We start from the raw sequence: 16,118 nt of genomic DNA on the forward strand, positions 1-16,118 counted from the left end.
TAAAATTAATTAATATGTTGGTGCTATTATACAGATGGTGGGCTTGCTCAGCAGTCTCTCTCTTAGTCAGTAAAGGCCATTCGGAAAAGGATGGTCTTGCAGGCCCTGCGGAACTGTTCAAACTCCTGCAGGGGCCGCATTTCCTCCGGAAGCTGGTTCCATAGGCATGGAGCCATAGCAGAGAAAGCCCGAGTACGGGTACTCTGTAGCTTTACCTCTTTTGGCCCGGGAATAGTCAGCAAGTTCTTCCCTGCTGACCTCAGTGCTCTCTGGGGTTCATACGGGGAGAGACGGTCCCTAAGGTAGGCAGGTCCTCAGCCATATAGGGCTTTAAAGGTAATGACCAGCACTTTGTAGTGAATCCGGTATATAACTGGCAGCCAGTGCAGTTCACACAGCCCCGGCTGTATGTGCTCCCACTTTGGGAGCCCCAGCAACAGTATGGCAGCTACGTTCTGCACCAGCTGCAGCTTCCAGGTTCGGCACAGAGGCAGCCCCATGTAGAGGGCATTACAGCAATCCAATCTCGAGGTGACCATTGCATGGATCACTGTTGCCAGGTCCTGATGCTCTAGGAAGGGAGCCAGCTGCCTTGCTCACCTCAGATGAAAAAAGGCTGACTTGGCAGTGGCTGCTATCTGGGCCTCCATTGATAATGAAGGCTCCAGTAGAACTCCCAGGCTCCTGACTCGGCACGCCGCTTTCAATGGCGCCCCATCAAAAACCGGGAGAGATATTTCCCCTCCCAGAGTGCCCCGACCCAAGCAAAGGACCTCTGTCTTCGCTGGATTCAATTTCAGCCCACTCAGCCTTAACCAAGTTGCCACGGCCTGCAGTGCCAGGTCCAAATTCTCTGGAACGCATTCAGGCCGGCCGTCCATTAGCAGATAGAGCTGGGTGTCATCTGCATACTGGTGACACCCAAGCCCATACCTCCTGGCAATCTGGGCAAGGGGGCGCATATAGATATTAAATAGCATCGGTGAGAGGACTGCTTCCTGAGGCACCCCACAATGTAGTGTGCGCCTCTGGGAGAGCTCACCCCCGATTGCCACCCTTTGTCCCCGATCCTCGAGGAAGAAGGAGAGCCATTGTAGGGCCAACCCCCTAACCCCAACATCGGCGAGGCGGCGGGTCAGTAGCCGATGGTCGACCATGTCGAACACGGCCGACAGGTCCAACAACATCAGCACCGCCGCACCGCCTCGATCCAGATGCAAGATCCAGATCTGTTTTACAGGTCAAACAGATGTTATGGGAGTGCAAAAATAAACAGGCAAGCAGTGTGATCCCAGCATAATGTAGGTCATGCTTCCACAAATCCAAATCATCCTTATGGTCTTTAGCTCTCATTTTAGCTCTATCAATGTATCCATTTTGGACACGTAGGAAGGGAAAGTTCACTAGGCTATTTTCCTAGAGATTTCAGGAAGTTGCATTAGTCCACAGAAACATCTCAAAGGAGCATCATCACTGGGCTCTGAACAAGATGCAGTCATGAGGTCTAAAGATCAGGACTAAAATATTTTATCTCATCCCTGGCACTTTGTCACATGATGACTGCTATGATTTACCACATCAAGAGCAGTTAGTTTTCCCATAGATGGTTGATTCTACCTCTCATGTAGTTCAATCTGCAGAAGTATCCATGCTGAAAGTCACTCCATATTTTCTTCTTGAATTTATGCATGATGAAAAGCAACAACAAGCTGTAGTACAGAACCACTGTTTGTTATAAATGTAGGACTCTTATTCACCTCCTGAAGAGTTTGGTGCTGCATCCATGGCTTGAGATGGAAATCTAATTTTCTCTGCATCCATGCGCTTAGCAATTATTACTGCAAAGCCTTTGAGAATCAGCTCCAAATTAACTTCAAATACAGATCCAAAAAATAAATTTGTGGTTTACAGATATGTCCCACTTGTGCATTTTTTGCACTCATGCCAATAATTATATGAATCTGAATTTTAGCTCATGACTTTTACAATGTGTTAAAGGTTATCAGCATATCTAATTGATATAAGCAGTTCATTTATATGCAGCACTGGGCTTGGCACAGTCCACTAGTCATTAACTCAGAGTGGGGGAACTGTTGTTTAATTAGGACATTGCTTATTGGAGATTCCATCTTGCAACTTAGCCCTTTAGGCATTAGAGGGGCTATTATTCATCTTGCTGCAGTCTGCATTCATTTGTGGGGGGTTAAGAAGATCCCTTGGAGAACACATGCTCTTTCTAGCATTGATAACAGTACTTTACATAAGAGCCTATCTGATTTTATATAAACATCTGCCAGAAAAAAACTGCTTTATTTACCCAAATATTTTCATCAGTGATAACAAAACAAATTGTCCAACATCTATTTTTATGAAACAGGACACTTGATCCCACCAGTTTTTTCTCATCTTCCTTTCTCATCTTCCTTATGTAATAGTCAACAGTGGGTTCCTATTTAGCAACCAAACTCTGTAGGAACATTGGGTTAAATTCTTTCCTTCTGCCACTTTGGAAAATCATTTCTTTAAAGGTATTTGCCAAAGGAATTGGGATGGTGCCGTTGTAATTACAGCCTGTGTTATTTGGAGTCATTTTCTGGAATTGTGAACCTCTGCCAGGTCATTCTGGCTGGCTGGCAAACCAAAGTCATAGTTAGCAATGGGGATGGCATGGAGGATTTCAAATATTTATCCGTTTTGAATAATGTATGAGGTTAATAACATATTCAGGATTAAAAATGTCCTGGTATGATGTTTGTTCTGAACTTCTGTGAAATCTCAAGAACCGTAACACAAAGGTACAAAAGGGTTGGAAATGTAAAAGCGCTTTCCTTGGAGTAAGCTCCATTAAATAAAATTGGACTTACTTCTGAGCAGACCTGCTTATTATTGCTCTCAAGACATTAGTCTAACACTTTATTTTGATGCAGATAGCCATGTCACTTAAGCAGCTCCCATAGCAAGTAAATGGTTTCTTTCTAAGAAATTTCAAATCCAGGTTTCCTTGGAAGCTACTCTTGCTAACTTCTAAACTGTGGCACGTAAGTCCAGATGCATGTCAGACCATGAATTAATCAAAGGAAAATAAATGCATTACACACAAATTCATATATGCATTCCCTTTATTATTTCACATATTCCATGATGCAGCAAAAAAAAAAAGTGTTATTGAATCCTAGAGAGCCCTAGCTTGTATGAATCCTACTTTTGGAAAGTATCTCTATTCAAGCAACCCATTTTTAGTACCAGGACTCAAAACACTATATACAAAATCAAATATGAAAGGATTTGCTCCATCTTCCACTCTTGACTGATAGTTTCAGCGTGGGTGTTTCCCATACTATGACAATAACATAAGAATTTCCCCGTCATGTCATATGGAAGAAGTCCATGGAAACTGGGAATGAGTACTGCATGAAATCCTATAACCCCAGCGCTTCCAAAGTTAACCGAATAAAGAAGCTGTGTAATTCCTGCTCCACAAAGGTAATTTCAGAAAACTGTTTCGATGCTATCAATAAATAATATAAAAATACTCCTTAGACTAAAAATGCAAATTTTGTATTAAGTACTCTTTACATTTTACAGAGAGAAGCTAAAATGATGAAGGATGGAAAAGTTTTCAGAGTTATTCAAGAGAACTGCTGGGATCCAGAGGTTCGAATTAAACAGATGAACAAATCAGGTACCACACAAGCCATTAACACCCATTAAAGAATGTTAACACTCCCCTGTCACAGGCCCTGGTTTCCATCACAAATTTAGACCAAATCCTTAGAGACAGAGCCATTCCCTGTTTCATAGCTGTAAAAAAATAAAAATGGGTGTGTTTACTTTGCATTTTTAGCATGCTAGATTATAATGTGAGAGTATTCCATTGCAATGCTGTTCTGCTGTATGCAGATCCATTCCAGGATCTCCCCATAGATATTGATTCTGCACTACAGGAACAAGGGCTACTCTTCTAGCCTTCCTGAGGCTTTGATGAAATCACCGTGGATGAGAGGAATAGGAGAAGGTGTGTGCTGGTAACTGGGGATTCCCTATTGAGAGGGATAGAGACTAAAGTGTACCAGCTGGACTTGTAATAACAGAATGTATGCTGTCTACCAGGTGCATGCATGAAGGATATAACAAGAAAGAGTAAGGAGACTCATCAAGCCCACTGTGAAGCTCTTCTGCCTTGCCATTGGCACTTTCCCCTTCAGCTGTCATATAGAAATGCCATTGGCACTTCCCCCTTCAGCTGTCATATAGAAATGCTGAAGCCTCAGAAATTGGACGGCTTGGGTTACTTCACCCTTTTCAATCTACTACCAGTCATCATCACTCTTCTCTCTTTGGTGCAGACTTCAGACCTCAATCTTCCTCAGTCTCAGCAGTCTGTCCCTTTTTATCCTCCCTCCTCCCTGCTGGTGCCTCCCCATCCACAGAGTGAGTGGTATAACCCCCTGTCTGTCTTCTCCCATCCTCCTTTCCACTGGCCTTTTACTATTCCCTCTTAAACCTGCCTCACTTTACTCCCCCCCGCCCCCACTACTTCTCAGATGTGTCTGTCTTCCTTCTTGTGTGTGAGTGGGGCAGTGTTCAATGTCCTTCTCTCTCTTTCCCTGAGATCCTGGCTCCAGCCCAGCAAGCCTGACTAGCCTTGCTGTTGCCCCTTTCTTGTTTTCCCCATTTGCTCATTCAAGCTCTGCCCTCTACTTGTATGCATGGTCTCTACCCTCAGGACCCTGAGAGTCTTCCCCTGTACCCTTCCTGGCACCATGGCAGGTTCCACTGGGCTCTATGAGGTGGAGCACCAGGTTTTGGTGATGTGGGGGCTGATGATGGGGACTCTCCCTATTCCAAGTCACAGTGGTGTGGGTGCTGGTGCAGGGCTTTCCCCAGCCCAAGCTTCAGTGGCATAGGGGCTGACAAAGGGGGGCTTGGTCAGGAGTTTGCTGGGGACTCCATCAACCGGCAGTGTTCCAAGTCTGACTTGGGCACAACCAAGTCTGGAAACTCACAGATTATCCTTTCTTGCATATCCATGTGGGGACAAATGATACTGCCCAGCACACCACAAAATATATTAAATGCCACTATGTAGCTCTGGGTAAAAAGTTGAAGGACCTGGTGTCAAGCATCAGGTCTCAAAATAACCAGTCCTTGTTTGTGAAACAAAGTATTGGTTTATTGATAATCCTTTGTGCTCGAATAGGTACAAGATTGGAAGTGATACAGTGTAACTCAAGAGTACTAGCTTTAAGGGGGCACATCAAAGACATCTTAGGAATTTCTACTCAGGCATGTGAAATTCACACACTCGCTATTTTATCTACTATTGCGGTTTAGCAACATCCTGGGTTTAGACTCCAACCCTGAGAAAGTATTCCCGGAGGCCTTATCTTCAAAGAGGGCATTCCTGCATTTGCCACTAGTGAGAACTAAAGAAAGGCTGCATGGCTTTGATGTGCAACACATTAGAATAACTGTCAGTAATACAGGCACAATAATAAGAAAACAGTAAAGAAACAAGATGCTTGACACCTGGGAGCACAGGTTGTCATCTATTGTTGTCATCATCATCGTCATCATATTTATGCCCTGCCCTTTCCCACAAGTAAGCTCAGGGTGGCTTTTCATCAGTTCTTCCTGTCGAAGGCCATGGCTTAGGAAGGGAAAGAAGAATACTGCAAATAAATGAATGGCTGTGTCATCAGGAAAGGTTTGGTTTATCGGACCATGGGTTATGCTTTCACGTTGAAGCTCTTCTATTGGGAGATGGTTTGCACTTCATGAGGGTAGGGGAAAATGTGTTTGGTAAGAACCTCACAATCCTAATAATGAAGTTTTAATTAAATCCTATGGGGGGTGAGACCAAAACTCAAAGCCTAGTATGATGCCAATAACTAGAGATAAGAACCCTAAAGATTTTCAGGGAGAGGCACATGTGCTAGAAAACCTTAACTTGCAGTTAAATACAGAAATGAAAACCTCAGTGCCCATAAACCATTAATTCCACTATCTCTACTAGGAGTGTGCACAAAAACTGTGGCTTTTTTCAAATTTGTGTCCTTTGGACCTGAAAAATATGAGTACTTCCCAATATTCTCGAATCCCAATATTGGTATGATATTGGGATTCCGGAAATAATTGGAATTGCCAAATATATCTGACATTTTAGAATGCCTTTCCTTCATTCTCTGGAGTTATGCTGCTTCAGTGGCATGCCTCCACAAGTGAAAGGAAGACATTGAATTTTTAAAGAATTTTTAAATACCTTCCCTTCACTCATGGTGGTGTATTTTTAAATTCCTTCATTCTCTGGAGTTATGCTGCTTCAGTGGCATGCCTCCACAAGTGAAAGGAAGACATTGAATTTTTAAAGAATTTTTAAATGCCTTCCCTTCACTCATGGTGGTGTATTTTTAAATACCTTCCCTTCAGCAGAATTGCACTGACTCAGCAGCACAATTCCACAAGTGAAGGGAATGCCTTCATCAAGCCTAGCCATGTGATGGTGGCACAACTTGGCAAATAATATCGGCTTTTATTCAGGTCAGCTACAATTGTAGCTGAATCATATTCTCTAATCTGCAGTCAGCTGAATACATATGTGAAAAATAATGATAAGGGGGTTTTGAGTATTTATTTGATTCAGTTTATACTGAACACACATCCTTAGTTTCTACACTAATGCACAGAGTATGGGAAACAAGCAGGAGACACTTGAAGTCCTAATACAGGAAGGGGACTCTGACCTAATAGGCAGTACTGAAACACGGTGGCATGACACTCAAAATTGGAATAATAAGACGGAGGGGGTACAACTTATTTAAAAGGGATAAACAAATAAGGAAGGGGGGAGAAGTAGCATTATATGTGGAGGAGGTTCAAGTTCAAGTTCAAGTTTATTTATATCCCGCCCTTCCCACCGAAGTGGCTCAGGGCGGCTCACAACACATAAAAATCTAACATAATTTGAATTTAAAACATCTTACACAGTTAAAACAGTAGAATAATAAAACATATAACGGCGGTCTATCAGAACTACACTCAGCTTCCAATGCCAGGTAATTATAAGCCAGCCGGAAGAGGGCTGTCTTACAGGCTCTGCGGAACTGACCAAGGTCCCGCAGGGCCCTCACCTCTTCCGGGAGCTGGTTCCACCAGAAAGGAGCCGTTATGGAGAAGGCCCTGTCCCTGGTGGATTGCAGGCGGGCCTGCTTTGGCCCGGGGATAACAAGCAGATTTTGAGATCCCAATCTCAGTACTCTCTGGGGAACATGTGGGGAGAGACGCTCCCTAAGGTAGGCAGGTCCTAGGCCATATAGGGCTTTAAAGGTAATAACCAGCACCTTGTACCGAACTTGGTATATTATTGGCAGCCAGTGCAGAGTCCGGAGCCCTGGCCAAATAACCACCGAGCCCCAATAACCACCGGGCCGCGGCATTCTGCACTAACTGCAACTTCCGGGTTCGGCACAAGGGCAGCCCCATGTAGAGGGCATTACAGTAGTCCAACCTCGAGGTGACTGTTGCATGGATCACCATTGCTAGGTCGTCGCGCTCCAGGAAAGGAGCCAGCTGCCTCGCCCGCCTAAAATGAAAAAATGCAGATTTAGCAGTGGCTGCTATCTGAGCCTCCATCGTTAAGGAAGGCTCCAATAGTACCCCCAAACTCCTGACCTTGTGCGCCGCTGTCAGTGGCGCACCGTCAAAAACTGGCAGGGGGATTTCCCCTCCCGGACCACGACGACGCAAGCAAAGGACCTCTGTTTTCGCCGGATTTAGCCTCAGCCCGCTCAGCCTGAGCCACCTGGCCACGGCTTGTAATGCCCGGTCCAAGTTTTCTGGGACGCAGGCTGGCCGGCCGTCCATAAGCAGATAGAGCTGGGTGTCATCAGCGTACTGGTGACAACCCAGCTCATACCTTCGGGCAATCTGGGCAAGGGGGCGCATATAGTTGTTAAATAACATCGGGGAGAGAACTGCTCCCTGAGGCACTCCGCAATCAAGCGTGTGTCTCTGGGACAGCTCACCCCCAACCACGACCTTTTGTCCCCGACCTTCAAGGAAAGAGAAAAGCCATTGTAAGGCCAACCCCTGAATCCCCGCATCGGCGAGGCGGCAGATCAGTAGCCGATAGTCGACCATGTCGAACGCTGCCAACAACATCAGCACTGCCAAGCCGCCCCGGTCCAGATGCCGTTGAAGGTCATCTACCAGGGTAACCAACACCATCTCCGTCCCATGGCCCGGGCGAAAGCCGGACTGAAGGGGATCAGGGACGGAAGCATCCTCCAGGAAACTCTGTAGCTGCATTGCCACTGCCCTTTCGATAAGTTTGCCCAAAAAGAGCAAGTTCGAGACCGGCCGGTAGTGTGCCAATTCGGCCGGGTCTAATGTTGTTTTTTTCAAGAGGGGGCGGACCACCACCTCTTTAAGCGGTGTTGGAAAGTGCCCCTCCCTCAGGGATCTATTTATGATATCCCGTACAGGATATCTAAGCTCCCTCTGACAGGATTTAATCAGCCAGGAAGGGCATGGGTCCAAATTGCAAGTTGTTGGGCATGCAGATAAGAGGATCCTGTCAACTTCCTCCAGGCTGAGAGCACTGAAACCATCCAGAACATGATCCGAAGACAAGCACGGTGCCTCGGGTTCGCAAACTGTCTCTAATATGGCAGGGAGGTCACGGCGGAGCGACGTGATCTTATCCGCAAAAAAAATCGTAAAAGCCTCACAGCCAATCGCCAATTCATTAGAATTTTGTCTGCCTTGTGGCAGCATTGTAAGATTCCGAATTATATTGAATAGTTGTGCCAGGCATTAAATTACGGACGCAATCTTAGCCGCAAAGTATGTTTTCTTTGCGGTTTTGACTGCTATCTCATATGACTTCATAATCTCTCTATAAGATGTTCGAGTCGCTTCGAGTACACTGCCATTGCCTCTCTAGTCGTCTGAGTCCCTGTTTTAATTGCCGCAACTCTTAGTTATACCAAGGTATCGACTTTAAACATGCAGAGGACGCCTAGGTGTGATCTCATCGATGGCTATGGAGAGCCTATCATTCCAAGACTCCACCAGATCATCCAAGGAATCGCCAGGGGGCCAGGGATCCCGTAGCGCCGTCAGGAACCATTCCGGGTTCATCAGGCTCTGCGGGCGAGCTAAAATACGCTCTCCGCCTAAACAGGTTTGGGGTGGCACATCCACACGAGCCTTGAGGGCATAGTGATCCGACCATGGCACTGCTTTGGCAGTAATATTGTTCACTAAAACTCCCGCCGCGAAGACCAAGTCTAACATGTGCCCTGCCTGATGGGTGGGCATTGTAACAATTTGGGAGAGTCCCAGTGTCGCCATGGATGACACCAGGTCCATCGCCCGACTGGAGGACGTGTCATCGGCATGAACATTGAAGTCACTCAAGACCAGAAGCCTTGGGCACTCAAACGCCCAGCCCGCTGCAGCCTCCATCAGGGATGGTAAGGCGCCAGCTGGTGCGTTAGGCGGACGGTACACCAGCCAGATCGCCAACCCCTCCCCAACGTCCCACATCAGACCGGCACATTCAATGCCCTTGATCTCCGAGGCCGGGAGAGCCCGAAAGGAGTAAGCCTCTTGTATGAATAGTGCCACTCCTCCCCCCTGCCCGCTAGTCCGCGACTGGTGAAAGACCAAGTATCGGGGGGGGCATCTGGGTGAAAGCTGCAGTCTCCCCATCGCACACCCAGGTCTCGGTCATGCATGCCATGTCCTGCTCTAGCAGGAATTCCCAAAGGGTAGCGGTCTTATTATTGATGGACCTGGCATTACATAACACCAGTGACGGAGGTGAGTAATTTCTCCTGGCCCCACTACCTGTCACCATTGGGATGGGATGCAGGCTGGAAGGTGGCCAAGCACTGTCATCTCTCAGCCTCCTTCCCTTATAATTCTGCCTGTTCCCACCGTCATACCTTCCCCTCCCCAGGAGTACAGGAATCCCCAGGCCCATCATTTCCTACTGGTGGCCACCAGCCCCTCGACTGGCAGAATAGTTATACCTATTCCCTCATCACTCTCTCACCTCCAACCAATAAACTGCCAACTACCAGTAACTAATAGTTATTTAATTTAAATCCGTCCCCCAATCAATCTCTAATTCATTAGCTAACAATAATTAAATTAATACTTCAGTTGGCTCCATAAATAAAAACCTTCCCCAACCAATAACCCATCTCTAATTAGTTTGCCATAAATAAATCTCCAATTAGCTAATCAATAAATATCATTTAAATAACCAATAAATAATTATCCAATTCTATTTAAAAATTTGGCAGTTAAAATCCGTTGGAATAAAAGGTAGGAGACTTAAAAACTAGGTAAAGTGCTGTTGTTTCCAAAGTGACGATAGCCGTAAAGTGCAATGTTCTTGTTGTTGTTATTAAAGTGAGTCAGTGTCCATAGAGTGCAGATGAACTTGTTCTTATTCTTGGGCAATGTCCGTGTAAGTGCGCGTGTTCTCATGGGGGGGGAGGGGGGGCGAGGTCTTACTCAGAGGTGCAGAGTTGCAGTGTACTATTGTGCTATCTGGCAACCTGAGGCAGCCCTCCACACAACACCGGGGGCCCAGGGAGGTGCTAGCCCCCCTGTGTTCCTCCAGCTGCACGGTGACACCCCCAGGGACCCAGAATTGCCCAGTAGCCTGCTGATATCACCGTCTCTGCCGGCATCCTCTGGTCACCTCACCAACGTTGATGTTCCCCAGCCTGTTCCAGCAAACCCCTGTTCTTTATCCACAACCCCCAACTACAACGTCCGGGGGGAGAGGGGGGAAGGAGCAGAGAGGAGGGGCTGTCGTCCCACTGGTAGCCCAGCTACCTTGGTACTTCGCCCCGTCCCTCTCCCGCAGCTTCGTCAAACGCCACCGCTCAGCTCTTCCGGGCTTTGCTCACGCTCCAGCCTCAAACGCTCCCGCCTCAGGCCACTCCAGAATTCACAGTTCACTCCACAATGCACAGTCCACACCCAACTCCCAGCGCTCGCCTGGTCTCGTCTGCCGCACTCTGGCCCCGACCGCCTCAGCTTCTAGCCCACGGCCCCCGACCAGCTCGCACTCCCAGGCCGCGCCGTCCTTCACCACCACGGCGCCGGCCCCGCCGGTAAGCACTTTCTCATCACTTTCCTCTTTGAATGAAGAGACGGGCGAAGATCAAAAATCGCCCTCGCCTTCTTCAGCAGCTAGTTAAACTGCATAGGTAGTTACAGAGGGTGTAGTTCGATATTATAGTTAAAAATTTGGTGTTACTCCAGGAGCTTCAACATCGGAGCTCCTTGCTCGCCGTCATCTTTTTTTTCCATCTTTATTTGGAGGTTGTTGATCCCTCAGGTATATACTTGTGAGGAAATACATGAATCTGAGCATGGCAGTTCAGTTGAGAGTCTCTGGGCAAAAAAAGGGAGTAAGAAATAATACTGATATTGTGGGTGGGGGTCTGCTATAGACCACAAAGCCAGGCAGACGACTCGGGTGAGACATTCCTAGAACAGTTTACAAAGTTATCAAAGAGATGAGACACAGTGATCATGGGAGATTTCAGTTACCCAGATATCTGTTGGAAGTCCAACTCTCCTAAAAATGAAACTCAAATAACTGACAAGGTCATTTTCCAAAAAGTGGAGAGGGAAACAAAGGGATCTGCTATCTTGGACTTGATTCTCCCCAACAGGGAAGAATTGGTTGATGAGGTGGAAGTAGTGGGCACCCTGAGTTGTAATGACTATGTGCTCTTGCATTAAAAAAATAAGAAATAAGTGTCTTCTGCAATTCAGGATTCGTGAATCAATAAACTTTTATCTCATTTGGATAAAAAGGGGACTTATGTTAGAATGTTGTTTGTGGATTTTAGCTCCGCTTTTAATACAATATCACCCCATAGACTGTTGTTTAAGTTTAAGGATTTGAAGCTGTCGGACTCTATATGTGAGTGGATTTTGAACTTTTTATCAGGTCACTCACAAAGGGTTAAAATTGACGGATATACTTCTTCCGTGAAGATCTTAAACACTGGCACTCCTCAGGGATGTGTCTTTTCACTATTTATACGTCTGATTGTGTTTCTAGTAGTCTGAGTAACAAAATCATTAAGTATGCAGATGATACAACGTTAGTGGGGCTCATCTCTGAGAATGATGAGTCTGCGTATAGGAGGGAAGTTCATCAGCTGTCCCTTTGGAGTAAAGTAAATAATTTTATTTTTAATGTAAATATGACGAAGGAAATCATAGTGGATTTCAGGAAGAGTAGTCTGGATTTTCAGCCATTGTTTATTGATGGTGTTATGGTAGAACAGGTGACAGAATGGAAGTTTTTGGGAATTACTATGAAACAGGATCTAACATGGGGGGCAAATACTTCAGCTCTAGAGAAAAAGGCCCAGCAACGACTATTGTCAGAACTGGAGAAACTTCAATCGAGGCCCAAACTCGTTACAAAAGTATAGGCATTTATTGAGAACTACAGAGCTGGAGGTACAAGATAACACTGATGCCAAGGCCTGGCATTTGTTACATTTTATGCGGTTGTTGTAGCAATACTAAAAGCAACAATAAAACCATCTTTCACACGGTTTGGAGACAACTGTCTCTTTCCCAGGATTTGTTCTCAGGAGGGAGGATAGTGTCCCGCTGTGAAGGCCTGTTCGGCCGGGCTTCAAAGGCCACCTGCAGATGTTGACCAGGGGTTATCTGCCATCCTTCAGTGATCGCAGCTTGTTTGAAATGCAGATGAATCTGTGTTAGTGGCCTAGCGCAAGGCACATTGGGTTAGTATCTGGTTACAGCATGGAATCGGTTAAGCTAACAGTTTGGCTCATAGCACACAGTAAAGTTACCAGTTCTGACATACTGCCCCCCTAAGGCCTCGCCCCGGGCTTCTGTGGGTACAGTAGGTGGAATTTCTTCAAGAGTCATGGAGCTGAGACATCGCTAGCTCTGACCCACTCGTCACAACTCGAGGGAAGGTACTTCCATCGAATTAGGTAGTACAGTACCCCACGCCGGACCATGGAGTCTAGAGTCTCCTGCACCTCATGGTGGCTCTGGCCCTTCACTCGAGTAGGAGGTGGCTCTGGAGGGCGAGGGTGCCAGGATGTAGCTCCAGGATCTTTGCGAAGAAGGCTGCAATGAAAAACAGGGTGAATCTTACTAAGTAGTTTGGGCAACTCCAGTTCCACGGTTACCTTATTGATCACTCTTTTTATTTTGAATGGTCCCAGATACTTGTAGGTTAGCTTGCGGCAAGCCTGAGGAAGGGGGAGGTTTTTGGTGGACAGAAACACCTTCTCTCCTTCCTTGAATTCCCACTGGGGGGAGTGCTTTTTGTCGAACTGCCGCTTGTACTCTGCTTTGGCTTCCTCTAGGTTGTCTTGAATCACCTTCCACCCCTCCCTCACCCCCTCACACCACTGCTGACAGGAGGTCGGCTCCGGGGAACCTGCCGGTAGAGGGAGGTGTGGGAAGGGTTTCCCCTCATAGCCATTCACAATTTGGAACGGGGACGTTTTGGTAGAGCTGTGCAGGCTGTTGTTGTACCCATATTCAGCGAAAGCTAAGAGCTCCACCCAGTTGGACTGCTGGTAGTTAATGTAACAGTGGAGGTATTGTTCTAAAAGACCATTTACCCTCTCCGTCTGTCCGTCTGTCTGGGGGTAAAGTAAAGGGGGTGGTAAGCAGAGCTAAGCCCCTGTTCTATGCCCGCGATTTTACAAAACTCCCGCCAGAAGTTGGCAACGAACTGCGGCCCGCGGTCGCTAATGACCTTGTCGGGGAACGAGTGGAGGCGGACCACGTGATTGAAGAAAAGTTGCGCTAACTTTTTGGCGGTGGGCAGTTTCTTGCAGGGGATGAAATGAGCCTGCTTGGAGAACGTGTCTACTGTTGGAACTCAGTCCTAAAATGGCTGACTGACTCCATCTTAGTAATAGTAATGTTGTTTCTGCAATGTCATGCTGAGTCATGCTGCATCATGATCCAGCTGTTACCTGTTACTGAGGTAAGGTGGGATGACCTCACCTGTAATTAGGCTTTGTGCTGACTCACAGAGCTGATGCAACCTTGCATGATTGGTACGTGTACTTAAGGAAGCTCAGTGAGCTTGCTCAGTCTGCCTGTAAGGATTGTGGGTACTGTGAGGCTCACTATCTGGGTGGCAGCGAACACTGCTGGTGTTGGATCCTAGGCTACTGTGCTTGGATTGTGCTGTGTATACTTACTGCTGTATACTGTTATCTACTGAAGTGTGTACTGATTACTGTGTATGACCTTGGCCTGGCAACGACTCTGAATATTGGATACTATCCTGGTAAATATATCTACCATTGAATACAGTTGTTTCTCTTGTCTATTAATTCCTGTGTTTTGCCTGTCCCTCTCCTTCAGCTCTTCTGCTGCGTGCAAAATACTCTAACACTTACCTCAGTAACAGGTAACAGCTGGATCATGATGCAGCATGACTCAGCATGACATTGCAGAAACAACATTACTATTACTAAGATGGAGTCAGTCAGCCATTTTAGGACTGAGTTCCAACATTCTCCTCTTAATAGTTCTGTTCGTTTCTCAATCCGAGCCTTTTACAGTGCTCATTATGCTTTTCCATAGTCTGGGGTTTAGTAAACATATCTGCTGTATTGTGGCCAGTATCACAATACCTTATGTTTATCAACCCTTCCATGATACATGATCTGACATTCTGGCACCGTATGTCAGTGTACCTATTCCTTGTCTTTACTCCTTCTGCTTTTGCAATCTCAATCACAGCTTGATTGTCTTCCAGAATTTCAACAGGCTTCTTTGCCTCTATATGCAGGTCCTTTAGTAGCTGTCTAAACCATTCTACCTCAGTACATGCAGTAGAAAGGGCGCAGAACTCTGCTTCTGTGGTGGACAAGGCAACCACATGCTGCTTTTGTGTCTTCCAGCATACTAATACCTCTCCCAAATAAATGGAAAGACCTGTTGTTGACTTTCTGGTTTCACAGTCACTTGCAAAACTTGCATCTGTATACACTTTCAGTGCTAGCTCCCCCCTAGGTTCTATATAAAGACACCAGTCAGCAGTGTTCTTTAAATATCGCAACACTCGCTTAGCAGCAATCCAGTGATTCTGCTTAGGGTTCTGGGTAGCTCTTGCCAACAGATTACAGGCTACTGATATGTCTGGCCGTGTCCAATTACTGATATAGCTCAGACTACCAATTAATGACCTGTACATTTCAACATTACATGGTGGGCTATCAGTAACATCATTTACAAAGCCGGTCACCATAGGGGTTGAAACAGTTTTGCAATCAGTCATCTTGTACTTGTCCAACAAATCTATGATTTTAGGTTTTTGTGACAGTTTAAAACCTTGTGTAGTTTTTGCAATATCTACACCCACATAGGTCTGTACAGTACCAAGATTTCTCAGTTTAAACTTCTTACTTAAGGCTGAAACAATATCATCTGTTTGTTTCTTTGTCTTGGTTAGAATCCCCAAGTCATCCACAAAAGTAAGAACAATATATCTTGTTTCACCACTTCCCTTGGTAAACACACATGGATCAGCAATGCTCTGGGTAAACCCTAGCTGTTTAAGTGTACCCACTAGGCATTTTGACCATTGATGACCACTTTGCTTTAGACCATACAAGCTCTTATTAAGCAACCAGTATCCCTTTCCAGTACCAGGAATACCTTCTGGTCTCTTTAAATAAATTTGGTGCTCCATATTAGCATTTAGGTATGCCACACAGACATCCAAATGGGTAAAATGGAGGTTTTCTCTAGCTGCCACAGTCAAGGCAGTTAGAAGTGAACTGCTTTTTAATGTTGGAGCAAACACTTCATCATAAGTCTCATTTGTCTGTCTGCAACCTTGTGCTACAAGCCTCGCCTTATACTTTTTCCCCCCAGACTGGTCTGTTTTCACCTTATATACCCATCTAGTGCCTATGGGTTTTACACCAGCAGGTACAGTATCAGTCTCAACATAAACATTTAAACGTTTCAGGGAAGAAAGTTCATCGTCCATAGCAGCCCTCCAGTTACACTGCTCTTCCTTGGACAAAGAGAAAATGTCAGTATATTTCTCAGGCTCATGT

General features: G+C 46.0%; 1 protein-coding gene across 1 annotated transcript in view; it reads left to right on the top strand.

Annotated features, from left to right (window-relative positions):
* The window catches only part of ACMSD (aminocarboxymuconate semialdehyde decarboxylase), a 232,552-nt gene that overhangs the window by 44,372 nt on the left and 172,062 nt on the right, over positions 1-16,118 (top strand). The window contains exon 3 of the mRNA XM_060257122.1: positions 3,586-3,682. Within this exon, the coding sequence (XP_060113105.1) occupies positions 3,586-3,682 (97 nt within the window). The remainder of the gene's footprint in view (positions 1-3,585; positions 3,683-16,118) is intronic.

The sequence above is a fragment of the Heteronotia binoei genome, chromosome 16, assembly GCF_032191835.1.
Source record: "Heteronotia binoei isolate CCM8104 ecotype False Entrance Well chromosome 16, APGP_CSIRO_Hbin_v1, whole genome shotgun sequence".
NCBI lineage: Eukaryota > Metazoa > Chordata > Lepidosauria > Squamata > Gekkonidae > Heteronotia > Heteronotia binoei.